General features: G+C 57.9%; 4 protein-coding genes across 8 annotated transcripts in view; 2 read left to right on the plus strand and 2 right to left on the minus strand.

Moving 5' to 3' along the window:
- Positions 1 to 263: 263 nt before the first annotated feature.
- On the minus strand, positions 264 to 5,917 carry Ndufa11 (NADH dehydrogenase (ubiquinone) 1 alpha subcomplex, 11, 14.7kDa). The gene is made up of 4 exons (XM_013022939.1): positions 5,751 to 5,917; positions 1,379 to 1,471; positions 1,143 to 1,265; positions 264 to 449 (listed from the first exon to the last, which is right to left on the minus strand). The coding sequence occupies exons 1-4, from the start codon at positions 5,845 to 5,847 to the stop codon at positions 337 to 339; spliced, it is 426 nt and encodes a 141-aa protein (XP_012878393.1). The 5' UTR covers positions 5,848 to 5,917; the 3' UTR covers positions 264 to 336.
- A 1,075-nt stretch (positions 5,918 to 6,992) lies between these two features.
- On the plus strand, positions 6,993 to 9,550 carry Vmac (vimentin-type intermediate filament associated coiled-coil protein). Its single transcript, XM_013022938.1, has 2 exons — positions 6,993 to 7,183; positions 8,556 to 9,550. The coding sequence occupies exons 1-2, from the start codon at positions 6,993 to 6,995 to the stop codon at positions 8,872 to 8,874; spliced, it is 510 nt and encodes a 169-aa protein (XP_012878392.1). The 3' UTR covers positions 8,875 to 9,550.
- A 3,212-nt stretch (positions 9,551 to 12,762) lies between these two features.
- Positions 12,763 to 13,739, plus strand: Caps (calcyphosine). Its single transcript, XM_013022772.1, has 5 exons — positions 12,763 to 12,787; positions 12,879 to 12,971; positions 13,066 to 13,243; positions 13,353 to 13,559; positions 13,628 to 13,739. Exons 2-5 carry the CDS (start codon positions 12,889 to 12,891, stop codon positions 13,727 to 13,729), a joined length of 570 nt encoding a protein of 189 aa, XP_012878226.1. The 5' UTR covers positions 12,763 to 12,787; positions 12,879 to 12,888; the 3' UTR covers positions 13,730 to 13,739.
- A 249-nt stretch (positions 13,740 to 13,988) lies between these two features.
- The window catches only part of Ranbp3 (RAN binding protein 3), a 47,037-nt gene continuing 33,533 nt past the window's right edge, over positions 13,989 to 27,492 (minus strand). For 2 of the 5 annotated variants that reach the window (XM_013022895.1, XM_013022892.1), the window contains 12 exons: positions 25,570 to 25,635; positions 25,036 to 25,128; positions 23,950 to 24,062; positions 21,112 to 21,231; positions 19,508 to 19,611; positions 19,058 to 19,136; positions 18,729 to 18,831; positions 18,224 to 18,333; positions 16,708 to 16,828; positions 15,877 to 16,019; positions 15,306 to 15,495; positions 13,989 to 15,187 (listed from right to left, as the gene is read on the minus strand). In XM_013022895.1, the coding sequence (XP_012878349.1) occupies positions 15,144 to 15,187; positions 15,306 to 15,495; positions 15,877 to 16,019; positions 16,708 to 16,828; positions 18,224 to 18,333; positions 18,729 to 18,831; positions 19,058 to 19,136; positions 19,508 to 19,611; positions 21,112 to 21,231; positions 23,950 to 24,062; positions 25,036 to 25,128; positions 25,570 to 25,635 (1,286 nt within the window). In that variant the 3' untranslated portion in view covers positions 13,989 to 15,143. Of the gene's footprint in view, positions 15,188 to 15,305; positions 15,496 to 15,876; positions 16,020 to 16,707; positions 16,829 to 18,223; positions 18,334 to 18,728; positions 18,832 to 19,057; positions 19,137 to 19,507; positions 19,612 to 21,111; positions 21,232 to 23,934; positions 24,063 to 25,035; positions 25,129 to 25,569; positions 25,636 to 27,492 lie in introns of all 5 variants that reach the window. The other 3 variants (XM_013022894.1, XM_013022891.1, XM_013022893.1) reach the window with 2 other exon arrangements.

The raw sequence follows: 27,492 nt of genomic DNA on the forward strand, positions 1-27,492 counted from the left end.
CCCCTGGGCTCTGGGGGCGGGTCCAGGGCAGGGGGGCCGTGGGCAGAAGTGTGGGTGACTTTCCACTCCCGGGTGGGCACTGGCGCTGCCCGCCTTGCTCTGCCTTTGGCGGCAGCCCGGTGCCCTCGGCCTGGCTCGGGCGGGCCGCGGCGGTGGCGTGCAGGGTGCAGGGCAGGGTGCGGGGCGCAGGGCAGGGTGCGGGGTGTTGGTGATCAGCATTCCCTCGCAGGGCTGCGGCCCCCCCCCCATCAGGGACGGACACGCACAGTCCACATTAAGTTTATTGGTGGGCTCGCTGGCCCTCCCCAGGTCCCGGAGGGCGGATGGCTGGCGGACTCACACCTTCCTGTCCGCCACCAGCTCCCAGCCCTCCAGCTGGCCCATCTTGAGCAGGGCGGCCGCGATGCCCATGCACACGCAGCCCGTCGCGGCCGTCCCGTAGCTGTGGGCTGAGGAGAGGCGACATCAGGCAGGGGCCCATCAGGCCCCCCCAGCCCCCCACTCCCAGGCCATCATGGCCTCCACCGGTTACAGGAAGGCATGGGGCTTGGGAGACTGGGGAAACTGAGGTCCTTCCTGGAAGAAGTCCAGATTGCTGGATCCTCCCACGTCCCGGGGGAAGAGAGATCCTCGCTGCCCCCACCCAAGCTCGAAAATGCTGGGCAGCCAGAAGGGTGTGCGTCACACCCCAGGCAGGGTGCCCCTCCTCAACCCCGGGTCCCTGTGTGCCCACGGTGGGGGTGGGGGTTAGGTGGGGGAGGGCGGCTCTTCTGAGGGGCGGGGCCTGGCCAGGCACCACCACGGGTGGTGGTGACAAAGTGTGGCAGGCAGGAGGGGCGCTGAGCACTGGTGACAGGGTGTCAGGATGGTGAGGGGAATGGAGCTGATACCTGGGGCTGCGCACAGCCTGTGCAAAGGCCCTGGGGCAGGGCAAAGCTTGGCATGTTGGAAGAGCAGCCCAAGGGGGAGGGAGGAAGGGGCTGGGCATGCACTGTAGCTCTGTTGGGTGCAAAAGGCCGAGTGGCTTTGGCCGCCGCAGGGGCATCTTCCTCTGTAGTTGCCCTAACTCTGCAGAGAAATGTGCCCGCCTGGTGGCTGGGTCCGAGGGGAAGGCAGGGGTCAGGGTTCCCTGGGCCACTCACTCCGAGCTCCCAGGGTCAGGCCTCCGGCGCAGCCCCCGATGAAGTAGTTCAGGGGGTCGTCTGGCTTCTCGCGGGCCTGGCTGGTGACGCAGGTGGTGAGTCCAAACATGGCTCCAACGGCAGCTGCAAGAGTGCGGGGTGGAGGGAAACCCTGGGAAACACACTGCCCCCCCAGCCCCTGCCCTGGCCTGCCCCTGGCTTCCTGGGTCCCCTGCACGTCCCCCCCCCGCACACACCTGCAGTAAAGGTGTAGCGACCAACCCTGGCCACGTTCTCCATGGGCGAGCTCGACGGCCTGAATATGATGCTGTAGGCTCCGGCGACCAGGCCTAGGGGGGAAGGGGGGCTGGTCAGAGCCAGACTGCATGCCGCGGGGCGCTGGGCTGGCCTCGAACCTTGGGCCTGCACTGCAGACCGGAGCGAGGTTCTGCCCCCGCCCCCCAGGCCCCGCGCCACTCCCGTCAAAGGCTCCACTATCCTGTGAGGCCGCGATCCAATCTTCCTTGGCAGTGGCAGGGTGTCGGGGTGCCAGCGGCTTGAGCTGCCACTCTCGGGCCCTCCCCCGCCTGGGTGGCCAGGCCTGGGCGTGTCCCTGGCCTCCCAGGCCTTCACCCCACTCAGCTTTTCCACCCGCTGCCTCCGCCGCCTTGGCCCAGACACTGGCTTTTCTGTGCGCACAGGGGGCCGGACCCGCACTGGCCCCAGCCCAGGGCCAGGTGGGTGGTGAGGACGGCTCCATCCCCAGTCGGGCCCTGCTGGCTCCCCTGGGGGCGCAGGGGGGCGCCTGGGCAGCAGGGTCCGGCCTGGTGTCCCCCTCCAGCGTCACCAGTCACCACCTTCGGCCTGCCATCCCCAGGGCGCAGGCGCAGCTCAGGCATCTGGAAGAGGCCGCAGGGAGGACGGAGCCGACTCCCCACTGTACTGATGGGGACGACGCGTGAGACTGCACCACACAAGCTGCTGCTGACCCCCACGCGGGGTGTGCGGCTGCAAGGGGACGGGGCCCATCTGGTTGAGGGAGCCCCTAACCTCCTCCATATCCTTCTTCTTGTCCCTCCCAAGTTATCTTCCTCGTGTCCTCCCCTGCATCCACTACCCAGACCACCTGGACTGCCCACTGTGCACACGCGGGCACAGGCGTGCCAGGGGCTCTCACAGTCTTCCCTAGGGGACCCTCACGACATCACCCCAGGCCGGCGAGGCCACCGCGGGCTCCACAGCGAGGGCCCACACAATCCTAGGCACCCCTAAGGCCTCGGACGGGGCGAGGATCACCCCCACGTCCTCATCAAGGGAGCACCCAGCCCGTCACCTCCCCTGCCACCACCCCCACGGTGGGCACGGAGACCCTCGCTGCCTCACCCCTGCCTCCCAGCACCCACCTGCCCGCTCTGTGCGGCCCGCATTCGCTCATTCCCCACCCAGCAGGGCGTCCGTCCGCAGCGCTCCTCCCATCACTGCGTCTCACAACCGCCCTGCCCCCAGTGCTCACTCATTCATTCATTCATTCATCCCCTCAGCTCTATGCATGCACAGTGCGCATTCTATCAGCTCTGTGCTCATAGTAGTCAATCATTTCAGACACCACTCACCTACTCGGCTCTGCCCGGTGGTGCTTACTCGTTCACTCACGCACTCAGTCACTGTGCACGGCAGGGGCTGGGTCCTCCAGGAAGTGCGGGCTGGCTGCCATGGAGGTTCAGGCACCTCAGGGGAGCCCCAGGGAATGAAGGGCGGGGGGGGGGCAGGGAAGGGAGCCGGCCCGGGGAACCCATGCCTGTCCCAAGCCGGGATCTCTCAGGGCCTCCTCCACAAGGCACCTCTGGCAAGATTCCCACCCGTTGCTGGAAGGGGTTCTCATTGGGCAGTGCCCCCCCCACAGCCCGCGGAGGTCCTCTGCACCAACATGGCCTTCTACTTCGAAATCCCTCCGATTCTTCCTGAAGGGGCTGGAGGTGTAACTTGATGCTAGAGCATTTTTCTAGCCTTTGCCAGGTCCTGGGTTCTATCCTCAGCACCACACAAAATGGAACAACAAAAAAGCAAAGCCAAGCTGGGCACCGGTGGCTCACGCCTGTAATCCTAGCTACTCAGGAGGCTGAGATCTGAGGATCACAGTTCAAACCCAGCCTGGGCAGGAAAGTCTGTGAGACTCTTATTGCCAATAAACCTCTAGAGAACTGGAAGTAGCTCTGTGGCTGAAGTGGTAGAGCATTTGCCTTGAGCTGAAGAGTGCAGGGACAGCGCCCAGGCCCAGAGTTCAAGCCCCACGACCAACAACAACAACAAAAAAAGCAAGCCAGGCACTGGTGGCTTACACCTGTGATTCTCGTTATTCAGGAGGCTGAGATCTAGAGGATTATAGTTCAAGGCCAGTCAAGGCAGAAAAGTCTGAGAGACTCCATCTCCAATTAACCAGCCCCCAAACAGGCTGGAGGTGTGGGTCCTGTGGTGGAGCACCAGCTGTGAGTGAGCAAGCCAAGCAAGAGCAGAGAGGAATGGCACTGACACACTAAACCAATCAATCACAAGCCAAGAAAACAAACAAAAACAAAGAAAACCCCCAAATGGGAAAAAAAAAATCTCCCTAAGGTCCCAAATGTCAGGGTGACACCTTCCTGCTTTCATTTCCCCCAAACAGAATTACTGAACTCCCAAATGTTATGCTTGCCAGTCCCTAGTACGTGTCCCCTCAGGAATGTGTGAGTAGACGGGCCCCTCGCGTGTTAAGATGTGACGTGAGCCAAGTTCACTGTAAAGACACAGATGAAGCCAGGCACTGTGGTGTCTACCTGTAACCCCAGCCCTGGGTGGCTGAGGCAGGACAGCCAATTCCAGCTCCACCTGGGCTACAGAGAGACCTCAGCCAGTGCCTGTGAGGCTCACAGACGAGACAGGGGTGAGATTCTGGGGCCTGGAAGGCCAGAGCTGTGGGTGTCCTGTGCTCCCCAGTGCTGCCATTTGTTAGCTCTTGACCCAACTCCCCCAGGTGGTAGCGCCAACTAAAGCCTTAAGAATCCCTGGCCAGGGGCTGGGAAGGTGGCTCAGTGGTAGAGCGCTTGCCTTGCATGCCTGAGGCCCTGGGTTCGATTCCTCAGCACCACATAAGAAAAAAGAAAAAAGCCGGAAGTGGCGCTGTGGCTCAAGTGGTAGGGCGCTAGCCTTGAGCTGAAGAGCTGAGGGACAGTGCCCAGGCCCAGAGTTCAGGCCCCACGACCGGACCCAAAAAAAAAAAAAAAAAAGAATCCCTGGCCTATATGACAAAGTAAACAGGACTCGAGAAACAAAGGCCAGCCAACCACTTTGTCCTATCATTGCTAAATGACTCCATGTTCTTGACCATATATATGGTATATGTATGCACACAACAGTGGAAGCTAGGAGGAAGACACAGAGTAAGTGGGAAACAGGAAAACATACAACAGATGGGCCCACCAGCTGCACTGGACATAGATGAAAAAGAACTAAGCAACCCAAAGACAGCGATGGGAAGGGAGGAATGAGAGGGAAAGAGGGAACAGCCTATACTAAGCAAAAGGAAAGAAATGTAAACACCACCTAACGTGGAAGAAATAATGGTGTGGTCAAAGCTCATAGAACTCACAAACTTCATAGACCATAATGGCAATTTGCCTTGTGAAGGTTAAAATGTATGTGTGACTTTAAGTATCACTATTCCACAATACTGTGGAATATGTGAAATTCATGTAATCATCTAATCTCAGTTAAAAAAAAAGTGAGCGAAGGGATGGGTCAGGAGCGACGGGTGACAATGCTGTCAGACACTGTGTACTCATATACTGTTTTGTAGAATGGGAACTTCTTTGTACAACTACTAAAAAGTATAATAATAAAAAGGAAAGGAAGGAAGGAATCAATCAGTACCAGTGGCTTACAGCTACAATCCAAGCAACTCAGGAGGCTGAGATCTGAGATCGCAGTTCAAAGCCAGCCCGGGCAGGGAAGTCCATGAGACTACCTCCAATGAACCACCAGAACACCGGAAGTGGAGCTGTGGCTCAAAGTGGTAGGCCTGAGCCTTGGGGGGGGGGGGTACAGCGCCCAGACCCAGAGTTCATGCCCTATGACAGATTTAAAAAAATGTTTTTAATGCCCGACTACTCACCAGGTCTTAACCCGACCCAGACTTTAGGGGTCAGGCACCCGTGGCTCACGCCTGTCATCCTAGCTACTCAGGAGGCTGAGATCTGAGGATCGCGGTTCGAAGCCAGCCCGGGCAGGAAAGTCCCTGAGACTCTGATCTCCCATGAACCAGCAAAAAGGAGGAAGTGGCGCTGTGACTCCAGTGGTAGAGCGCCGGCCTTGAGCATAAAAAGCCTGGAGTTCAAGCCTCAGGACCGGCGTAAACAGACCCGATAGGACCGCGCCTTCCGCGCCCAGAGCCCGCCAGGTGCCCCGCTGCGAGGCCGACCCCGACGGCCACCCTGAGGCCTCCCGCAGGCTGCAGATGGCGACCCCGACGACCCCGCACCGGAGGCGGGGGGGCCCCGTACCCCGACTTCCCAGGCCTGCCAACCCCGCGGCGGCGTCGGACCGGCCCCAGCCGAGGGGGTCCCGGGGCGGGGCCCGCGCAGCTCCCGCGCTCACCCGTGCCGGCGCCGAGGACCGTGGTGATGTAGCTTTTGCGGTGGCACTCGGTGCCCTCCGGGATGGCCCAGTACTGATCGAGGAGGACGCGCGCCATGACGCGGCCGCCGCGGACCCGCACCGCCGCACGCTCCGCCGGCTCCGCGCTCTCAAGGACGGCCGCCGCGGAATCTCGCGAGACTTCCCGGGCGGCGCGCGCAGGCTCCCGGGAGGTTCCGACCAGCAACAACCGTGCAACTTTATTGAGCGCCGCGAACACGGACAAAGAGGTCGCGCGCGAGCGCTAGGGAGGCGTGCGCCCGGCGTGACGCGGTAGTGTAGGGATCGACCGTGGGATGAAATTACCTGAGGGGAAATTGAGGTCTGCCGTGATTAGCGGTGATGGATTTTGCTAGCCCAAATTGGCAGTTTGACCATTGGAAATAAGGTCTGACCTAGTTAGGGGAGAGACGGTGACAGGTGCCAGGCCAAACCCAAGCACGGACTACAACGCTAGGCGGGGCTCCACTTAATAGGCTGGAGCGATAATTATGGGGCGGGGCTTGCCGGCGCCGTGGCCACTGGTAGAGCCAGAATCTTTCTGGGGCGTGGCCATGGTCTCCGCGTGTCACTATTTGGGGGCGTGGCGAGGATCAGGGGCGGGGTTTGTCAGACATATAACCAATCCGCGTGCTGGGATTTTAGCGGGCTTTGGCCTAGGCCGTGTCAAAGTTGGCTCTAGACTACGGGGGGCGTGGCCACTACCAGAGGCATTTCTACAAACGATCTTTCAATGGCTGTAGGAGGGCCTACGGGGCGTGGTCTTTCTTGGGACTCCCCTTAACGGAGTCGCGATCCCGAGGAAAGCCTCTCGGGCTGTCCTCTGCTGGGCGTGTCTGCTGGGCGTGGTCAGATGTACTCGCTTAGGATGTGAGCCAATCCTGGCTAGAAAGTGTTGACCCGCCCCGTTGGTAGAGCAGCATCTGGACAGCGGCGCAGAAACCCAAAGCCAATCTGGAGGCGTGGCCTGTCTGTCAAGATCTTAACCAATCCTGGGGCGAGGCAGGGATTCGGGGCGGAGCTCCGGCCGTCGTGGAACCAGTGCGAACGTTCTGGCTGGAGGAAGGCACAACCTAGGCCTGGGGCGGGGCCCAGGGGAGGACTGCAGCCAATCGGGCTTGTTCTTGGAGAGGGGCGTCGCCCTGCTCGTAACCGGCCACCCCGGGTGGGGCGTGGCCGGGCCTGGGGCCTGAGCCGGGGGCCATGTCTGCACCGCCCGCCCTGCAGATCCGGGAGGCGAACGCGCACCTGGCAGCCGTGCACCGGCGCGCGGCGGAGCTGGAGGCGCGCCTGGAGGCGGCGGAGCGCACGGTGCGCGCCCAGGCCGAGCGCCTGTCCCGCCAGGACCAGCAGCAGCGCACGGCCCTGGAGGAGCTGGGCCGCGCCAAGGACCGGTGAGGCCCCGGGGCGGCCCAGGCGGACTTCCCGGAGGAGGTGGGCGGAGATGGAACGGAGGCTGGGAAGGGAAGGACAGGGGAATCGCATTGCACTCACGCGGAGGCTGACTGCTGGTGGAACTGAGGAAAAGAAAAACAACAAAACTCCAAGAAAGTTAAATCAGTAAAGTCGAGGGGTGAATTCGGAACTTCAAACCTGGCCAATGTTCCCAGAAGGGCACATCGATGGTCATGACCGGTGCGAGGGCCGGAGATCACCCTGATCTCTGCCACAGGGCAGCGGGAGCCGCGGCCGGGGGCGATGGAATGATGGCACCTGTGCGGTTGTGAAGATTGCCTGTGTTCCTGGGTGCGTGCGCTCACGCCTGTAATCCCAGATACTTGGGAAGGGGGGATTGGGAGGATCATGGTTCCAGACCAGCCCCCCCCCAAAAAAAAATGTGAATGAGATCCATTCTCCACCTATAAGCCAGGCTGAGTGATAGTCATATGTCATCCCCTTCCTGCAGGATAGAGGTCTGAGGTCCGCTTCAGGCAAACATAGAAGACCCTGAAGATCCTAAACAAAACCAAAACAAACAAACATGCCCAGCTGGATTTGCATCCTTATAAAAAGAGATGCCAAGGGCGCAGGTGGCTCATGCCTGTAATCCTAGCTACTCAGGAGGCTGAGTCCTGAGGACTATGGTTCAAAGCCAGCCTGGGCAGACAAGTCTGGGAGACTCTTACCTCCAATAAACTACTCAGAAAAAGCCGGAAATGGGGCTATGGCTCAAGTGGTAGAGCACTAGGCTTGAGTACGAAGAGGCTCAGGGATAGCATTCAGGCCCAGGATAGGAGAGAGGGAGGGAGAAGGAGAGAGAAGGAGGAGAGAAGGAGGGAGTGAAGGAACTAGAAGCTGTGTGCAGTAGCTCATGCCTGTAATCCTAGTTCCTTGCGAGATGAAGAGTGGGAGGATGGAGACTCAAACAAGTTTTAAGCAGATCTAAATGGATAGCAGCACCTAGCCAAAAACAAACCAACCAACCAACCAGGGCTGGAAGCATGGCAAGCCAGCCAACTGAGAGTTGTGAGGCTGATAATTCAAACGCCAGTACTGACCCCCAAAAAAGAGGGGGGGCACCAGTCCCAGGGATCCTGCTTTCCCTAGTCCCTAAAAGGTCCATCTCCAAATGCCATCCTGTGGGACAGGGGGAGATGTAACATTTCCCTGTGTTAAGGCAGGCTTTAAAGCAGCTGAGGGGAACAAGAATTTGCTCTGGATGGGCCTGAGGAACTTCTGTTGGGGGAGGGAGGGAGCAGGCATGGGAAGAAGCTGTCCCTCTGGTCCCTCAGTACCGTGACTGTCTCAATGTTGTCTCTCATCCAGGGAGATTTCAGCTCTGCAGGAACAGCTGCTGGTATCCGAGGCCTCTGTCCACAGCCTCCAGGCTGCCTTGCGCCAGCGAGACGAGCTCATAGGGCAGCTGCGGCCTCGGGCTGAGCTGCTGCAGGACATCTGTCGCCAGCGGCCATCCTTGACCACACTGCTGGCTGCCCTGGCCCAGGCCGAGCAGCTGGGGCCCGTGCCGGACAATGACCCCTGCCATCTGCTCCCTGGAGGACCTGGCCCGCCCCTAGCCAACAGTACTGGAGAGGAAGGGCGTGAGGATTACCTTGAGCCTGCGGTGTTTGGGACCACGGTGTGAACCCTGGAGCACAGGGTTGAAGAGCCAGACATAGAGGAAGTGCCTTTGGGAATCACCACTGTGGAAATCACATCCTGGAGGGCACGCTGGGGACACAGCCATCATCCTGTCCAAACATGGAAAGAAGCAAAAAGCCAAGTTTTCATTTTTTAAATTTTTTTCTGCAGTGCTGGAGATTGCAAAGATGACTTTTTTTTTTTTAATAAACGGGAGCCCATAGGCTGAATACCACTTAGCCCAGACAAGTTAAAACAAACAGTGAAACTTTGCATCTCTCATTGTTGAAAAACTGGCAATGCTTATGTGAACACTGTGGATTGATTTTTTTTTTTTTTGCTTCAGTCTTGGCAGTCAGTGCCTGCCTGAATCTGAACCCTAGATATTCAGGCTAGGAGATGTGTTGTCCCTTACTTCTTAGACTACCCATGGGGCCTGGAAGACTGAGGCAAGTCCTCTCTGTCTCTGTGGACATATGTGGTACGTGGGTTGAGTTTTTCTTCTACCTCTCTCCCCACTAGCCCTCTGCCTTCTTGTCATCGGAATCATCTTCCATCCTTGGGTTATAGTTTTTTCTTTTTATCTCAGTCAAAAATGGGTAGCCTTGCCCAGCATTGGTGGCTCACACCTGTAATCTGAGCTACCCAGGAGGCTGAGATCTGAGGATCGCGTTTCTCGAAGCCAGCCCAGGCAGAAAAGTTTGTGAGACTCATCTCCAATAAACTACTCAGAAAAAGCCACAAGTGGTCTGTGGCTCAAGTGGTAGAGCTCTAACCTTGAGCAAAAAGAGGCTCAGGGACAGCACCTGGGCCCTGAGTTCAAACCACAGGACTGGGAAAAAAAAATTGCTTTATCCCATTTTCCATTGGTTATTTGGGGATCATTTTTAATCCTGGATCTACTTTCCAAAACTTTACCTTCCCTCAGCTTCTCCCCTCCTCCCCAATTTTATTTTGAGTTTTGGTGGTACTGGGGTTGACTTGGGGCCATTTGCACTACTGGAGCTCTGCCATTTGAGCCATACATTCAGCCTGGCTTTTTGCTAACTAATTGGAGATGGAGTCTCATGGACTTTTCTGCCTGAGTTGGCCTTATATTGTGATCCTCAAATCTCAGCCTCTTGAGTAGTTAGGCTTACAGACATGAACAGCACCCAGCTCTCCTTCAGCCTTTCATCCCCAAAGCAGAGAAGGCAGGAGAGGCATGTAGAGGTGCTGGCAACCAGACTGCCCAAGCTGCATCCTGCAGCCTTTTCCTGATGGTGTCTTGCCTCACAGCCTTTGGCCTTTGTGCTGCTGTGCCTCTGCCTAGAACGTTCTTTCGTTCTTTCCCTCGTTTACTGTTTACTCTGTTTACTTGGGTCTTTGCTCAGAGAGGCCTTACCTGACCCTCTTACCTGAAGTAACAATTCGTCCTCCAACCTCACCCCTGCCTTACAATGATTCTACCTTTTTTTTTTTGTTTCCAGTCCTCGAGCTTGAACTGTCTCTGAGAGTCTTTTTGCTCAAGGCTAGCACTCTACCACTTGAGCCACAGCCGCCACTTCCGGCTTTTTCTGCTTATGTGGTGCTGAGGAATCGAACCCAGGGCAAGCGCTCTACCACTGAGCCACCTTCCCAGCCCTGGAGTATCTGTTTTTGCATTTTGCGTTTCCACACTGCCCTCCCAGGCCAAGAAATGGAAATAGTCGCAGTTTGGTATCAAGATTCCTGTGCCTTCTCACCCCCAGCCTGGGTGCAGCCACACCCCGGCCCTTATACTCAGGGAACTGTCAGCAGCAGCTGCCGAGGGGCTGGCAGGGTCTGTTTTGGCTGGAAAGTCTGATCTCTGGCCATCAGGATAGGACTGCCTTCCCACCTGACATCGGACAGCGGCCTCTGCAGTGGTGAGGGTATGCTTCCTCCCCACCCCTTCCAGGAATAAGTGGGTGCTGCTTCACAGAGCGGGGGGGGGGGGCAGGTTGGGGCCTGGCTGTCCTCAGGAATAAAATTGGATGATTCTTAGCCTGGGTCCTTGTTTGTCCTTTCTTCCTGGCAGGAGGGCTGGAGAGGAGGCGCTGGGGAGGGCCTTGACTAGGGCGGTTAGGCCTGGGGTTCATGGCAGGGTCTGCTCCGCCCCAGGATTGTCGTAAGCATGGAGCCACCTGTGCACACACACTTGCCCCCATGTCAGCACCTGTGCAAACCAAGAGACGTGACAGAGAAACAGCTTTTATGACTGGAGTTTAAGGTCGCTCCCAGTATTTGGGAACAGTTACTGTTGAGATTCTGCTTTCTTCCCCCCCGCCCCCTGCCCCCCTTGTGGTACTAGAGATTGAACTCAGAGTTTCACATTCACTAGGCAGATGCTCGACCACTTGAGTCACACACCTTAGCCTTAGTACTCAGACTACGCCCTCTACTGCTTGAGCCACGCCTCCATCCTTTTTGTTTTTCCCCAGTGCTAGGGTTGAACCCAGGGCCTCACACAGGCCTAGCAAGTGCTCAGCACTGAGCTGCACCCCAGCCTGCCATCATTTTTGTTGTTGTAGTTGTTTTGTGCTGGCGCTGGGGCTTGAACTCAGGGCCTGGGCACTGTCTTTGAGCTTGTTTTGCTCAAGGCTGGTGTTCTACCACTTGAGCCAGAGCTCAACTTCTGGTTTTTGGTGGTTAATTGGAGGTAAGAGTCTCACAGACTTTCCTACCCTAACTGAACCATGATCCTCAGATCTCAGCCTCCTAAGAAGCTAGGATTACAGGGGTGAGCTATTGGTGCTTGGCCTGGCATCTCATTTTTAACCTCTCTCCCTCTCCCTCCCTCCTTCCCTCCCTCTCTTTCTCTCCTGCTGATACTGGGGCTTGAATTTAGGGTCTTACACTCTCATTTGGCTTTTTCACTCAAGGCTGGTGGTCTACAACTTGAACCATGCTGCTAGTGTGGCTGATAAATTGGAGATAAGAATTGCATGGACTTTTCTACCCAGGCTTGGCTTCTAAGCTTGATCATTAGATCTCAGCCTCTGGAACAGCTAGAGACTATAGGTGTGAACTATCAATGTCTAGCAAAGAATATTGCCAGCCTTTTCTCGTTTCTCTTTAACATTAAGAAGTTTCCCTTTCTTAGTAATATAAAAATTCCTGTATTCCTTCCTCCCCCCTCCCCTCCCCTTCCATGTTGGAAATTTAGCTCAGGGCCTCACACATGCCAGACAAGCACTCAACCACTATGCTACATTCTTACCCTTTATCAGATTGGTGGAGAGTACTGGGCTTGAATCTACCTTGAGCTGTGCCCCAGCACTGATTTTTAGAAGAGTAACAGCACTGGAGGCATGGCTGTGTGTTTCTGGCCCTGGGTTCCATATTCAGCACAACAAAAAGAGAACAAGCCGGGCGCTGGTAGCTCACTCCTGTCATCCTAGCTACTCAGGAGGCTTAGATCTGAGGATCATAGTTCGAAGTCAGCCTGGGGAGGAAAGTCTGTCAGTCTTATCTCCCATGAGCCAGCAAACAGTTGCAAGTGGAGCTGTGACTCAAGTGGTGGAGTGCTAACCTTGATCATAAAAGCTCAGGGACAACTCCCAGGCCCCGAGTTCAAGCCCCAAGACTGGCACACACTCAAAAAAGCCATCTTGGCTCAGTTACTTTCTGACGACCCCTGTGAGATTTGACAGAATCTCAGGACCTAGGCAGGCCCTGGGCTCTGCCCTGCTGCAGACTGCTCACCTGGGCCTGAGGAGGGCTGCAGCTCAGGGCTGGGCCCAGCAGGGCTGGAGGAGGGGAGACGCTGCCTCCAGCAGCCATTTTCTGGGCACAGGACGCTCCAGCCAGGCCCCTCCCTGTCCCCAGAGCCAAGTCCCTTGGCAACAGCCTCTCCAGGCAGAACCAAAACTAACACTGGGCAGAGCCAGCAAGACTCCCAGACAGACGCAGGCCAGGTGAGCGGCAAGGGGAGGAGGTGCTGCAAGGTGACCCCACTCTACCCTGGCTGCCCTACCATAAAGTCCCACAGAGACCTTTTCCCTCCAGCTGCCCCAGCATGGACACGGTGGATGGCGTCATGGAGAGGCTGCGGGCGCAGTGCCTGTCCCGAGGGTCCTCGGGCATCCAGGGCCTGGCCAGGTGAGGGTTGGGTAGGATCCTCCTGTCCCCCCGCCCCACCCCCCATACTGGCTACTGCAGAGATGGCGGCCTCCTCAGCCTCGTTTGCCCCTAGGTTTTTCCGCCGCTTGGACCGGGATGGGAGCCGGTCCCTGGATGCGGGGGAGCTGCGGCGTGGCCTGGCTCAGCTGGGGCTGGCGCTGGACCCGGCGGAGGCGGACGCCGTGTGCCGGCGCTGGGACCGTGACGGCAGCGGGACCCTGGACCTGGAGGAGTTCCTGCGTGCGCTACGGGTGAGGCGGCCTTGGGGGGCTGGGTGCTGGCTGGGAGGTGGGACTCCCTCCATCTCTGGCTTAGGGTACCCCAGTGCCAGGCTCCATCCCAGTCATTGCCCCTCCCTAGCCCCCCCTGTCTCAGGCCCGGAAAGCGGTCATCGCCGCCGCCTTTGCCAAGCTGGATCGCAGCGGGGACGGTGTGGTGACGGTGGAGGACCTCCGTGGGGTGTACAGCGGCCGGGCTCACCCCAAGGTGCGGAGCGGGGAATGGACGGAGGAGGAGGCCCTCCGCCGCTTCCTGGACACCTTCGAGTCTTCCGACAAGGATGGGCAGGTGGGTACCCACGCAGCCTCCCCTCCCCCCAGCACCCCGGCTGCCCATCACAGCCCGCACCCCCGCAGGTCACACTGGCAGAGTTCCAGGACCACTACTGCGGCCTCAGTGCTTCTGTGGATACTGACGAGGAGTTTGTGGCCATGATGACCAGCGCCTGGAGGCTGTGAACGGCGTCCAGCGGCCCCGGGGGAAGGGGGGAGGGGTAGGGTGTGTGTGCCCAGGAAGGCCCGATTCCACAGGAGGGAAGGGGGAACAGTCCCAACAACCGGGCGACTGGCGTGGGGCCTGGGGACATGGTCCTCCCCATACATGCTGGCTCACAGCACGCCCAGCCCAGCCCTCTCTGTGCGGGTCCCCTGGGCGGGGGCAGAGCCAGGGGAGGGGCTGAACCTCTGGAGGCCCCTTGTGTGCACAGGAAGCCAGGACTTTAGTTAAAAGTTTTAATGTAGTTCCCAAATACATTTCATATGACAATCTTACATAAATGTTCCAGAACACACGGGCATGGTCTGCTTTTACTTGTCCCTAGCTGGCTAAGGCTTGAAGCAGTGGGACTGAGCTTTCAGCTTGGCCTCCGGTGTCTCCGCTGGCCCAGGCAGACCGGCACTCGCAAAGGACGGAGGCCTCTCCCCAAGGTGGGGCGGAGATTTCCCCCGAAGTCTGCGGGGCCAGTGTGTGCAGGCCCCGGGGGGCTGTGCGGGCTGCGTGCATGGGCACAGCCTGCTGTCCAGGGCAGGGCCCTGCCACTCAGCAGGCGCCTGGTTGACACCCATGGCCTCTCGAGGCCCCAGATAGTCACGATGTCTGAGGCTGGGCAAGGAACGGCCAAGGGCAGGGAGGGGTCCTCGCTGGGGTGCCTGATGGTGAACCACGTGATACGGATGGAGGGTTGGTGCGGAGGGCCCTGGGGACCTTCCCGGGAGGCATTCCAGGTGTAGGCCAGACAGGAGCCCCACGCTGAGCCCCAGGGGGCTGTACACTCGCAGCTCAGGAGGCCGGGCCGCAGGGAGGGCAGGGCAGGCCAGGCCTGCTCAGCACTCAGGGGCATCTTAATCCAAGACACCCAAACCAAAGCCTTTGAAATTAAAAAAAAAAAAAAGTGTAAAATAGAAACCCCAAATCAAGAGCATGGGGACCGGGAAATAGAAAGTAGTAAACAGAATGTCCGTGGGCCCAGCACCTGCCCTCCTATGAACCGACAGACCCTACCCCGGCCCCCGCCGCTGCCACGCAGCCAGACCGGCTGGAGGGGGCGACAGCCCCTCGGTGCCCGGGCTGCAACACTCGGGTGAAGAAAGCAGGTCTCTGAGTCCCAGTGAGAGGCTGTGACAAGTCTTAATGTGCCATTTCAATCAAGGAGGGGCGGGGAACACTCTTTTTGGCTCATCAATATGATGAGACTCGTGTCCCAAAACCACATCCAGGCAGCTCCCGGGTCTGCTTTTGAACTGGACGAGCCGATCCACACAGTGGCCAACCCGGCGGGTGTGGTTCCGGTTCCGGCCTGTGGACGCAGCCTGCGGGGAGGGGCGGCAGCGGACAGACGGACAAAGCAGCAGGCTCATGTGCAGGCTCCGGCCGCTATGTGCTCCCGGGGGTCTGCCCGTCCCCTTCGTCCCCGGCACCTGTAGGTGAGCGTACAGGGTCCTGTCAGGTCTGGAGGGGACCTGATGGCCAAGCCTGTGCAGGGCACCCCACCCCCGGCTCTGGCTCCTCCCCTCCCCTAGGCCCTGCCCGGCTCACCGGTGCTGGCGGCCCCCGAGGGAGCTAGCACGTCGTCGTCATCGTCACTGTCGTCCTCCTCATTGGACGGGGCGGCCCTGGGCTCGGGGGCTGGCACCTTGGCCTCCTGCTCCTGCTCCACACGGCTGCGCAGGGCCAGGATGCGATGGTGCAGCGCCGCGTAGAGCTGACCTGTGTCCTTGGAGCTGGCCTGGGGAGGCAGATGGTGAAGACAGGGCTGCCTGCCTGTAGCAACTGAGAGGGGTCAGCACCCCACCCACCAAGGCCCCGCCAGCCATCTGGGTCAGGTCTGCATGGCTGGCTGACCTCTCCTCAAGGGCCTCCCAGGCATCTGGGAAGGGACTCGGGATCAGGGCAGTCAGTGCTGGCTGGGACAGGTGGCTGCCACCCCTTGGTGAGGCACCGATGGAGGTGCTGTGCCTGGCTAGGGGAGGAGGGAGGCAGCGGGAGGGGCACAGTGAACTGGGGGGAGGCCCCAGCAGGCCAGGCGGGAGGCAGCGGGAGCTCTTCCTGAGGGGTGCCTGGGCCTCTCGGGCTGCTGCCACCACCTCAGCACAGAGAGTCAGCTCACCGAGATCAGGAAGACCTTGACGCCCTGGTCCTCGGTGTCCATGGCTGTGATGCGGATGCTCTTCTCACTGGCCTTGTCCATCTGCATCTGCGCCCACAGCTTGGTGTTGAGGATCAGCCGCAGGCTGCCCTGGGTCCGCATCACTGCAACCAAAAAGGCGCTCAGCGGGGACTGGCCCACGGCTGCACTCCTGCCCACCCATGGTGGCAGAGACCACCCCCCCTGAGCCACTGGATAATTCCCCCAGTGGGCCAACCTCTTGGGGCCAGGAGAGCAGGAAGCAGGGCACACATTGGTAAGCGGCAGCCAGTGGAGCACAGCAAGGGGGGAGGTGGTGGCTGCTCCGGGGCCCAGCTCTCCCTACCAGACGGGCGTGGGGAGGGTCAGAGGGGCACAAGGGTCAGAGCGTGTGACTACCCAGCCCTGTTAACACAGGACAGCTTCCACAGGAACTATCTGCCACTGGGGGGGGAGGGGGGGGAGGAAGGATGGGGGGATGGGAAGCAGGGCCAGCCTGGCTTGGCACACGCGTGTGTGGCTGAGCATCCTCTGGGGTGAGGGCGTCTCAGTGCAGGTGGCTGGGGCGAGCCATCAGCAGCGGCTAACAAACACTTAGCTGCCAAGGGAACCGGGGCAAGGAGCCATGCTGGGCAGCGCTGGGACAGTGTGCTTTTGAAGGAGGTGGGAGAGGGGACAAGAGGCAGGGGCAGAGGTGGCTGGGAAACTGCCCCTCCTTGGCAAAGCCAGCCCAACAGTAGCTGAAGCGGACGCCAAAGCCCGGGGCGAAGCTGAGCCCCCAGTGCGCGGCTCTGGCCGGCAGCTCAAGCTCACCTAGGCGGGACTGCAGCGTCCCGTCGTCAGTTGACGCCATGTCATTGAGTCTGAGCAGCCCCCGGCCTCGCTCCACCCACGACTGTGACGTCTTATCGAAGACGAACAGCTTACACTGGATCTGCAACACACATGGTGGCCGGTGGGTGGCAGGGACCTCGGGGCTCCAGTGTGGGGTGGGGGACGTGGGGGACAGCCGGACCCGAGTTGGCCTTGCCAGCACCACCAAGTGCAGCATGGGTGTTCAGGTGGGCCCTCGGTTAGTTTCTTCTTTTGTCCTTTATGTGTGGTAAGCTAATTGTTCAAATATAAATCAAGAAGGGCTGGGTACTGGTGGCTCACGTCTGTAACCCTAGGTACTCAGGAGGCTGAGATCTGAGGATCATGATTCAAGTCCAACCACCAGAAAACTGGAAGTGGGACCGTGGCTCAAAGTGGTAGAGAGCTAGCCTTGAGTGAAAAAACGCACAATCTAGTGCCCAGGCCCCCCGAGTTCAAGCCCCATGACCAACCAAAAAAAAAAAAAAGAAAAGAAAAGAAAATCAATGAGACACTGCCTTACATTATTCTAGGGCAAGATAGAAGCAAAGACTCAGGGAACACTGAGTGGGGGAGACCAAGGTGCTATAGAAATCAGGGGCAGCCTCCTACTGCCCAGCCACAGCTCATAGGAAATAAGTCTTCCAAGCCTGTCAAAATCCCACACGTGTGCTGCATATCAAGCTGCAAATCAAGGTTGTCAAATAGAAGACACAACTGGGCACTGGTGGTTCACACCTGTAATCCCAGCTATGCTTGAGGCTGAGACCTGGAGGTGTCTGGGCAATAAAGTCTTCAGAGACATCAGCTCCAACACCCAGCAAAAAGCTGGACTGGAGGCATGATTCAAGTGGTAAAGCACCAGCTGTGAACTTGGTGGGAAGCTGAGCAAGAGAGGGAGGCCCTAAGCTCAAGCTGTGGTACCTGTACAAAAATAAAAGGAACAAACAAAACAGTAATAAAAAAAAAAGTAGCTGGGCACCAGTGGCTCACACCTATAATCCTAGCTATTCAGGAGGCTGAGATCTGAGGATTGCGGTTCAAAGCCAGCCAGGAAAGTCTGTGAGTTTTATCTCCAATAAGCCACTAGAAAACCAGAAGTGGCGCCGTGGCTTAAGCGGTAGAGTGCTCGCCTTGAGCTGAAGAGTGCAGGGACAGCACGCAAGCCCAGAGTTCAAGCTCTAAGACTGACCAATAAATAAATAAACGAATGAATAAAAGTGGACACACAGTCTGGTTGGTCCGCCCACACTGGTGGACGGGGCTCTGACACTAGGGTGAAGGGCTGTGTGGACACTGCCCACAGAGAGAAGCAGCTGACAAACAGCCCCAGAGTGTGGCTCCGCGACAGGAAGTGGGCCCGTGGAGGCGGAGCTTCCTTGTAGGGCACAAAGGGGTTCTGGAGTGGCCTGTGCTGATGGGTGCACAGTGAGACTGCGGCCGTGCTGCGGCGACAGCCCCAGGTGTGCGCGCTCACCTGTAACACGTTGCTCTCCGCCTCCTCCCCAGTGATGACCTCCACCTTCTCCAGTAAACACTTGCGTGCCGTGGCCTTCGTGTAGGCGGCTGCCGACTCGGCCAGGGACTCTGAAATGTTACTAGCTGAGCAAGATTGACTCCTTCATTTGGCAAAGGGTATGGCTGATGTGCTCCATGGGTGCCCCTGTCCCTGATAGGCTAGACCCAGGGAAAGAAACCCCAGACACCTGGCCTGGGACTCTGGGAGCATCCCCCCTCTTTGTCCACCCCCCCTGCCCCGCCCCGCTTCCCTGTCCAGCAGAGGAGAGACATAGAGGCAGAGGGCAGATGAAGAGAACGTTCCAGGCCTACTGCTAGAGGAATGAGCAGCCAGCCGAAAGCCCCCACACCGAAGAGGCCAAACCTCCTCCCATCCCCTGTGGAAACACCAAGCCCATGGTTCTCATCACTGCTGGTCCCCCCACGGGCCAGATGGGACAGCCACACCCCGGACTCTGCCATACCTTTCTCAGGGGTCGCCTCCTGGGAGGAGGACTCGGACCCCGACTCGGCAGCCGCGTTCTCCCTGCTGGCATCTGAGCTGACTTCATTTAACTTGGGGGGGCTCTACGGGAAACAAGGCAACCGGGGAGGTTGGTGTGGGGCTGGGAAGGTTCCTCAGAACTGGGAGCCTCCCTGGGCACAAGGCCAAGGGTTCTGCCCTGGCTAAGCTGGTCCTGATTTATAGGTGACAATGCCGTGTCCATCTCTGCCACATGTTCCCAGGGGCTGCTGTACCCTCCTCCTGCGCCCCCCTCCCCCAGCGCCTACAGCAGCTGGCGGGGCCACTCACCAAAACGCGCTCGCTCATGTTTTGGCCAAACACAAACTTGTTGCTGGAGGCGTCAGCACTGTTGGTCGAGTTCTCTAAACTGAAGAGGAGATACAGTGAGCATGACTCCAGACACGCGCAGAGCCCCGTGTCGTCCAAGACATACCATGTGTGCACACCGCACCAGGCCTCTTCAAGGAGGGCACAAAGGCATCTGAGAGGCCCCAACTCTGGGGGGAGCCAGAGCCCCATGTACCCAACCCAGGCCAAAGGGCACGGGGCTAGCCTTCGCAGCTCCACCAAGTGGTGGAGTCACCGCGGGCCCGCTGTGTCTTCCACGTGTCATGGACAGTCCACTCAAGTCCTGTCCTCTCAGGTCTGAGAGGCCTGGCTGAGCCCACTGCCCTGGCACTGCCCGCTCAAGGGCAGCTGCTCCAGGGAGGGCTGGGCGCGGCGGGGCCAGGCACGCACCTGGAGCTGATGTACTGGAGGAAGTAGTTGGTGGCGGCTGGCGTGTCTGAGCTGGGCTGCGCCGTACTGTCCATGCTGCTCGTGCCGGTGTTCTCGTTCATCAGCTGGGGACAGAGGAGGCATGGCCGCTCACAACAGGGGTCTGGGCTGCACAGCCCAACAGGCTGTATGAGCAGCCTGCACTCAGGGGTGTGGGCCTGCAATTGCCTCCATGCTTAGCTTTCAACAGGCAAGATATAGACACAGGCCATAAAGCACACAGAGCCTCTGCTTCCAGGGTGGCATCCCATCCATGCCTTGAAGCTGGGATGCAGCGCTGCCACGCCTGGCCTTGTCAGGGGAGGTAAACATGGTGGCTGCAGCGCTTCTGACACCAACGCTGTGAGTCTGTTAAAGCTACTGGGGACTGGTCCCCAGGAGCCCTGAGAGGGAGGCCCCTTCAGGTGTGATTCCCCAACTCCATAAGCCCCGGGCAATGTCCGATGCAGGGGGAGCTCTGACTCCCCTCCTGCAGGGGTGCCCGAGGGCCTCGCCATTCTACCTGCAGCCACAGCAGTATCACAGCATGCTGCTGCTGCTGGATGGCAAGGAAGCAGGAGACTACAGTTAAGCCAGGCAGGACTGTCCACCTGGTAGACTTGGCAAACTTCTAGTTTTCTGAAACAGGGTCTTAACGTGTGGCTCAAGCTGGCATGGAGCTCACTATTCTCCTGCCTCAGTCTGCAGAGTTCTGGGATCACAGGTGGGTACCACCATGCCCAGCTGGAATGGCAGGGCGCTCCCCCCCAACTCCACGCCAGGGACCCACCACTGTAACCACCACTGAGTGATGCACTGCTACTGCAGCCAGGCTCAGGCTGCACGAGCTACGGGAGAATCCCGGGGGAGGCCGGCTTGGCTGGGGCATCTCAGATCCAAACCCAGGACAGAGAAGTTGTCCCAGCAGCCAGTGCTTGCCAAGACTCATCTCTACACACTACTGACTCAGTCCAGGAAAGGAAACAGTCTCTGACCATGATACCTTTAGAATAAGGTGGCCAAGGCACATGCCAGTGGTTCTAGCACTTGGAGCCAGGCGTGTGAACCCAGCCCGGGAAATACCATAAGATCCCATCTCAAAATAAGCACATAAAGGTGAAGGCAGTTTGTGTGTGTGTGTGTGTGTGTGTGTGCAGTTTTGCCCCAGGACACCCTGAGTGATGTCCAGGGACACCTGTGGCCGTCAGGATGACAGGGCTCTGTGTAGAGGTGAAGGCGCTCCATATAGAGCAAGATGCCACAGGAAATGAAAACAGCCCTGTCCAAATGCTGCAGTGCCAGGCCAAGTCTCCTGTGCTGGACTAGGAAAGAAGAGTGTTCCGGGGCCCTCCCCAAGCCCTTTGTCAGAACACATGGAGCCAGATGTCTGGGTGCTGCACTCAAGAGTTGGGGGGCCCTAAACAATGCCAGTGAGGGAGCTGTGTGGTGAGGCTGCCAGGAACCAGGGCAGGCTGGGGGGGTGGGGGGGCTGTGTGCAGACTGCAGGTCACTCTGCAGCTGCTGAGTGTGGAGGGGGCGTCAGGCCGCACTGCTAGAAGAGCAGTTCCTGGAGTCTGGGCACGTACCTTCACCCTATCCCTCAGGTTCTGCCCGAACATAAAGGCTTGCTGCGTGGCCTGCTCTCTCCCCTCACAGCTCTCCTCCCCACAAGTGCCTCCACACTCATTTTCCTGGGGCTCTTGCTCCTGTTAACAAAGCAGAGCACGGTGAGAAAGAATGGCGACGCATGAGCTGACCGCCACGCTCCTCAGGGCGTGCTCCCGGCTCCCAGGGCAGATGTAGGGACTGGCACTGGACAGGTGGCTGCAAGCTTAAGCAATGGTGCTGGCTCCATAGCTTCTGCCCACCCTAGGGAGCTTAGACTGAATGCCCTTAACCAGAGGTAGCCTTGGGAAACCCCTGGGGCTATGACCCTCAGAGTCAGCATCTTCTCAGCCACTGATTTCTGGCCCCTGGTGTGGGGTGGTCCTTGCTCCCCAATACACTGTGGGAGGACGGACTACCCAGGTTCATAGCCAGCCAAGGGCCTGCCTAGCCTGGGCTCCTCCCCTAGAGGTGCAAAATGTAGGAAAAAAGAAAGGACAATAGGCAATAATGACTAGAGATTATCTAGGGGACTTGCTTTCCCTGGAGATCAGTGTCCACGTTTTACTTCATGGGCTTCCAACTCTGAACTTGAGGGGAGGACTTTCGTGAGGTTTTAAGTAGCTCATTCATTAATTTTGGGATAGTGGAATGTGAACTTGCTAGTAAATCATGTTTTTCTCAAAACTACAAAATGAAAGCTGTACAGACTGAAAAGGAATGAAGTCGGGGTGAAATGCTGGGAGGGGCGTGGCATGGGGGCCTCTGGCGTTTCTAGGTGGCAGGGACTGGGACCAGGGCCAGCACCAGGGCAGAGAGCACAGGACTGACTGTCTTGCTAGTCTGCCAGAGTCTGCATTCCTACGGCACTTCCTATACTGCTGCTAGAGCTCATGTCCTGTCATGGCCCGTGCCTGCGCAGGAGCAAATATGGCCTTTGAAAATGGCAAACACACCGTGTCCGGCGGGCGCTAGGCAGCAGGGTGCACCGACCTGCCTGCCATGGCGGGGATGCACCTCCGCCAGCCACACCCCTGGCCCTCTGCCTTCGAGCTGCTGGCTTCCTGTACACCCTGGCTGGTGCTGTCCCCGGCTGGGCAGAGCTGTAGATAACCTGAGGTGGGGACACAGGCAGTGCAGTGCTGTGAAGAGCAGAATACAGCAGAATGTTTCTGCCTGTAAAGCAAGTGTGGTCTGTGACCCAGAAGGCTCCTTCCCGAGGTTCCTTCAGTTACCCTCACCTGCACTTCCCCCACCCCTGTAACTGGCTTAGGAGGGGGACAGGGAATCCCTGACTCACTTTTGCCAGCAAAGTCCCTGTGAGCCGGCCTTGGTGTGGATGGCCTGGGGAGCTTGGCCCTGGGCCTCACTGGGCCCCCATGAGTCGTGTGGCACTGTGTCACATGCCTGTGCAGGCAGAGGTCTTGCCTGTCTCTTGCCATGTGACTGGAGAGTACACAGGGTGTTCCTGGGACAATGTGGGTATGTGGCACCTAGGGCATGCGCCCCACATAGAGCCAGATGGCCATGATGTGGGAGGATGACCCTCATTCATGAGGTGGTCCAGCCTGCAGGCCGAAGTTGGGGAGACACAACTCTGAGCTGTGGTAGTAACCAGACAGCTGGCTCCCTGCAGGGCTGAGCTGAGGGCCTGGGGAGGAGGGCAAGGAGTGTGAGGCTCAGGCTGTCTTCAGCAGTGGAGGCAGAGGGGAAGACGAACACCCCAATCTGGCAGTGCACAAGGATACCACGTGGCCACTGCAGCGCTGATCTCAGTGCCATCTGTGCTGCCTTGAAAGCAGGCTCTGCCAAGCATCCCTTCTAGGACTGCTGGGAAATACAGGCCCAAGGACCTTACGCCTGGGCTGTCCAGCACCTCTACCACGTGGAATGAGATTCCACTGGGACCTCTTCATGGGGGAAAAGGACACCACAGGGCCCTGGGAGGCATTTCTCCATGTAAAATGCTGCAAGACTGCCTTCCATGACTCAAGGGCTCTTGTGGAGACACAGGTCAAGCACTGGGGTGGCCCCAAACTGGATGGCAGTGCTCTGCTGGGGTCCTATTCTCTGATGATGGATGAAGCCCATAGTTGCCTGGCAACTTGGCTGTCAATGCTGTGGGGTAGATGCACTGTCTGCTGGGTCCTATGTGATGTGGGAAGGGTGGAACCTTCCAGATGGGCCCCAGTTCACAGACCAGACCCTTCGCCATTGTGAGCAGTGTCACCTGGTTTGCTCAGAACCCATTATCTGTTGCTACAGCAGATTACATAGGCTGAGGAGTCGACAGGGAAGGGCTCATCCCACTCACTGTGTTGAGACTGCAAGCTCAGGCCGCACAGCACCAGCTAGGCTCACCTGGCTGTGTTTCATGGTGGCAGGAGCAAGTGTGACAGCCAGGAGGCTGGAGGGCATGCAGGGGATGATCCTACCCTTTAGGAAAACTTACCTCAAACGCAATCCCCAGGCAGCCTGATGCAAGTGATTCACACCTGCAATCCTAGTTACTCAGAAGGCTGAGAGCTGAGGATCTCAGTTCAAAGCCAGCCCAGGCAGAAAAGTCATGAGGTTCTTAGCTCTAATTAACCAGCAACATGTTAGGCTGGAGGTGTGGCTCAAGTGGTGGTACATTAGCCAGGAGCAAGAAAGCCAAGCCAAGTGCAAGGCCTCGAGTTCAAGTCCCGGTACCAGCCAAAAAAGAACCTCTGGGATCCTAGGAGGGCCTAACCACAAAATCCTAAGTGGCACTCCAGCTCACACAGGGCACATTCCCTTCCCCCTCCAGCCCAGGACCCACTGACCTCAAGTGCATGCACCTTGTCTGTGGGCTCGGACGGGCTTCTCTGTGCAGAGTTTTCCGGTGACGATGCTGCTGCTGCCCCCATGCAGTCTGCTGGGATGCTGACCCCATTGGTGCCGCTGCTCGGGACTGCAGGAAGGACAGGGGGAGCAGCTGGGCAAATGGCGGGGCCTGCTGTCCCCCCTCCTGCAGTGTGCCTGATACTGGACCCTGGCTGGGGCCCCTCCTATTAGGTTTGGCCTACAGTGTAAAGTCACCTTTATAAGGGACCTGCTTTATCTTACAATGGCTCTGCTAAAAGCCACACAGTCCTCAATTAAAAACAAAAATAAAAGGAACTGTATAGGCCAGGGAGGCAGCTCAAGAGAAAAACATGCTCAGCACGTATAAGAGCCCCCTCCCCCAAAGAACAAAAAGACGAAGCAAAAAATGAAAGTAACAACTGAATGTTCAGTGTGTTTAGAAGCATTATTGCTAGTTAATAATACAAAGGAACAAATTCTTTGAGTTTCTAATGCATTTTTGAGTTTCTTAGGCATTTTTCCTTAAAATCATGTGAGTACACACATGTCCAAATCTGGCCTGGGTTGTTCAGCATTAGAACAAAATAGCTCCTGAGGTAATTAACCACTTCAGAGATATCAGGCAGTTTTCCCACGATGACTTACAAACGTGGAGTGCTCAGAGGTAAAACGTAGGGGGTAGGAGAAGTCACCAATGTGCACCTAGTAGAACAGTGCAGGAGTTCAATGCACAGGTGGAAAGGCTCCTCTCCTTAACACGACCCTCAGGGCAGTGATATTAACTGGAATGTGTAGTAAATGCCTGTGGCATGGTAATGCATGTGTGTGAACACAACTGTAGCTAATAGTAAAATTGGTGACTATTATCGCCAGTATGTAAGACAATTAGCATAACTAATACATAAGCTAATTTTAAAAAAGAATGGCTCTCAAGTCCCCTGGGCAGGACAGAGCTACAGGGTGCCAGGAAGGGCAGCTACTGTGAAGACAGTGGTTGGACAGTCATGCAGGGTGGGGGAGACCTCCTCTACGGGGCTCAGAGGAACTGCAGGGGTGTGCTGGGCTGGTTCCTATCTCACCTGCCTGTGGAAGCACCTTCGGCTGTGGGGCCTGCAGCACGGCTGGACGAAGCACACTGCGCTGCTGCTCCTTGGGTTTCTGGCTCGGCAGACCTGGAATAGAGTCGCTTTCCTGGGGTGCTGAGTGCCAGCTGGAACACAGCACCCCTGCCCCAGGACCTGTGCCCATGCGCCACAGGGTGGATCTTTCTCTGTAGCTAGACACCCAAGTTCGGGCTGACTGAGGCCCAGGTGGCCTGTGGAACATGGGAACAGAGCTGTTGTACACTGTCACTCGTTGAGGGACAGGGCTCCAGAGTCAAGGGCAGCTGGGCAGTGGGAGGCTCTGTACTCTGCTTAGGGCCCCTTTCCAAAGCTACATGGAGTGGTGTGCCCAGCCCTCCCCACCCCATGGCTGGGCTGGCCCCTCACAGGCAGTAGATACTACATGGAAGCAGCCACTTGGGTCATAAGGGGACTGAGTGTGCTGTCGCCAGGCAAAGCTCAGGAAAGGTGTTGGAAAGCCATGTCCCCCTGCTCTCAGGTACCACCTACCTGCACTGGGTGCCTGGCCATGGATCAGCGTCGGAGGCTTCAACCGGAACCCACTGCTTTTTTCCTCTACAAGCGGAAGACAAGATATGGGAAGCAGGCCTTCCTGGGGCAGGGCAGTCAAGCAGGAAGGGGCTGGGATGGGAGGGCTGTGGGCCTGGAGAACAGGGAAAATGGCTGCAAATGACAGCTCTGGGGCAAAATGCTGACAACAGGGAATGAGAGAGTGAAGGGATGCAGGCACAGGGCCATGAAAGCCATGGGGTCAGAATCCTTCGTCCCAGAGGAGGGCCAATGCCAGGCCGCTGGCCTGGAGAGCACCACGGTGCCCCAGAGCAAGGTAAGGTCCTAGGGTCTGCTCATATTCCTAGAAGGCTCAGAGGGTAAGAGGGTACCTAGGAAAAGGCTTTCTTTGGCCAGCTGCTCAGGAAGTGCACTCCTGGCAGCCTGTGAGGGCCCAGAACACTCAGAGCTAGAGCCCAGGGGCTTCAGCTCAGTGGTGGTGATGGTACGATCTGGCCTGGGACCCCAGCAGTGCTGGAGACCACCTTGTTTTTATATTACACATGTCACCAACACTCCAAAAATGTAATGAAGAAAAGAATTCCATCAGGTCAGGCAGAGGGGCACACTTGTCACCCCAGCACTCAGGAAGCTGACGCAGGTGGATCTCGAGGTCCAGGCCAGCCAGGGCTACATGTATAGTAACTTAGAACATAAGTAAATGTAAAGGTACCCCAAAAGTTCCACAGTGTATAACTCATTGTTAGGAAACTTTCAGAAAAGGGAAATTAGGAGAAAAGATGTGGGTTTGGGGCCAGGGGCTGGGGCCTCTTAGGGGGTAACAGCCGCACGACTGCACATTAAGATGTCAACAGCAGAGCCTGACATGCCTGGCTGGGTGAGCTCTCAGCTCTGAAGGTCAGGTCCCGCTGCTGACAGGCTGCTGTTCTGGCCACAGCCGTGTAAGTGCAGCACTCAGGGCAGGGAGGACCCTGCCGCCTACAAGCGAGGTGCTGGGTGGCACCTGTGATGTGACAGAGGCCACACAAGCAGATGCCCAATGTGCAGGAGCAAGGCACCACCTAGTAGCCTTTTCAGGAGGTGAGCGCTAACTTATGTTTTCTTCCCAAACAGGATGACTGGCAACTTGGAGACATTTTTGAAGGTTGAAGTCAAACTTCTAATTGAGTGATTCTGAAGACGTCTGGGGAGCTGGCTTCAGGACACCTCTCTCTGCCTACAGAGAGGCTCCTTGGTGCCTCCTTTCTGGCTTGCCCTCTCAGATGGCCAGCAGGGATGCAGGCCCGGCACTGACTGGTCCTGGCACTGGGCCCACACCTTGGCACACTCATAGATGCAAAGGAGATGCATGCTGAGGGCATGGCAAGCCGGGGTTCTGATAGCAGGTACGCTCTCGAGGGAGAGAAGAGGTGGAAGGAGGGTGAGTGGCCAGCCAAACCCCAGAGGCCCCTGTCCCAGCCCTGCCGTATGGAAGCTAATGAAGTCTCTTGTCATTCCTTCCAGAAACACGCTTTTCCTGGCCAATGTAATGTGGCTGTCTCCTGGGCAGATGAGCACAGCCCGGGGTCTGGGGGCACAGGCTGCTGTGCTGGGGGCATGACTAGATGAAGAAAGAGCCCTAGGGGGTAGCTTCTGCCTGTCTGGGAAGCATATCTGAGCAGCTGACCAACTGGAGAGAGCTACGTGATGACAGGGAAGCAGCACCTACCCATACCGAGGGACCTCTCACCTGGAACTGAACCCCGCCTGCAAAGGAACCCTGCCTGGTAGCGCTCTCTGCAGGGCTGTTGTGGGCATGGGTGGCCTGCTCGGGGATGGGTGATGGAACAGTGGAGACAGTGCTTTGCTGGCAGAGAGGAGGTACAGCATGAGCAGGAGAGCTGGGAGGACGTGCTGGGGCTG

The sequence above is a fragment of the Dipodomys ordii genome, unplaced genomic scaffold (genome assembly GCF_000151885.1).
Source record: "Dipodomys ordii isolate 6190 unplaced genomic scaffold, Dord_2.0 Scaffold64, whole genome shotgun sequence".
In the NCBI taxonomy this organism is placed as follows: domain Eukaryota; kingdom Metazoa; phylum Chordata; class Mammalia; order Rodentia; family Heteromyidae; genus Dipodomys; species Dipodomys ordii.

Excerpts from the sequence above, each read along its gene's own strand:
- Ndufa11 (XM_013022939.1), bottom strand. The coding sequence starts at position 5,847 with ATGGCGCGCGTCCTCCTCGATCAGTACTGGGCCATCCCGGAGGGCACC. Across the intron at positions 1,266-1,378 it reads TCGCTACACCTTTACTGCAG|CTGCCGTTGGAGCCATGTTT; the intron begins GTGTGTGCGGGG and ends GCACTCTTGCAG. Across the intron at positions 450-1,142 it reads CCTGACCCTGGGAGCTCGGA|CCCACAGCTACGGGACGGCC; the intron begins GTGAGTGGCCCA and ends GCCTCTCCTCAG.
- Vmac (XM_013022938.1), top strand. The coding sequence starts at position 6,993 with ATGTCTGCACCGCCCGCCCTGCAGATCCGGGAGGCGAACGCGCACCTG. Across the intron at positions 7,184-8,555 it reads CTGGGCCGCGCCAAGGACCG|GGAGATTTCAGCTCTGCAGG; the intron begins GTGAGGCCCCGG and ends TCTCTCATCCAG.
- Caps (XM_013022772.1), top strand. The coding sequence starts at position 12,889 with ATGGACACGGTGGATGGCGTCATGGAGAGGCTGCGGGCGCAGTGCCTG. Across the intron at positions 12,972-13,065 it reads GGCATCCAGGGCCTGGCCAG|GTTTTTCCGCCGCTTGGACC; the intron begins GTGAGGGTTGGG and ends GTTTGCCCCTAG. Across the intron at positions 13,560-13,627 it reads CTTCCGACAAGGATGGGCAG|GTCACACTGGCAGAGTTCCA; the intron begins GTGGGTACCCAC and ends GCACCCCCGCAG.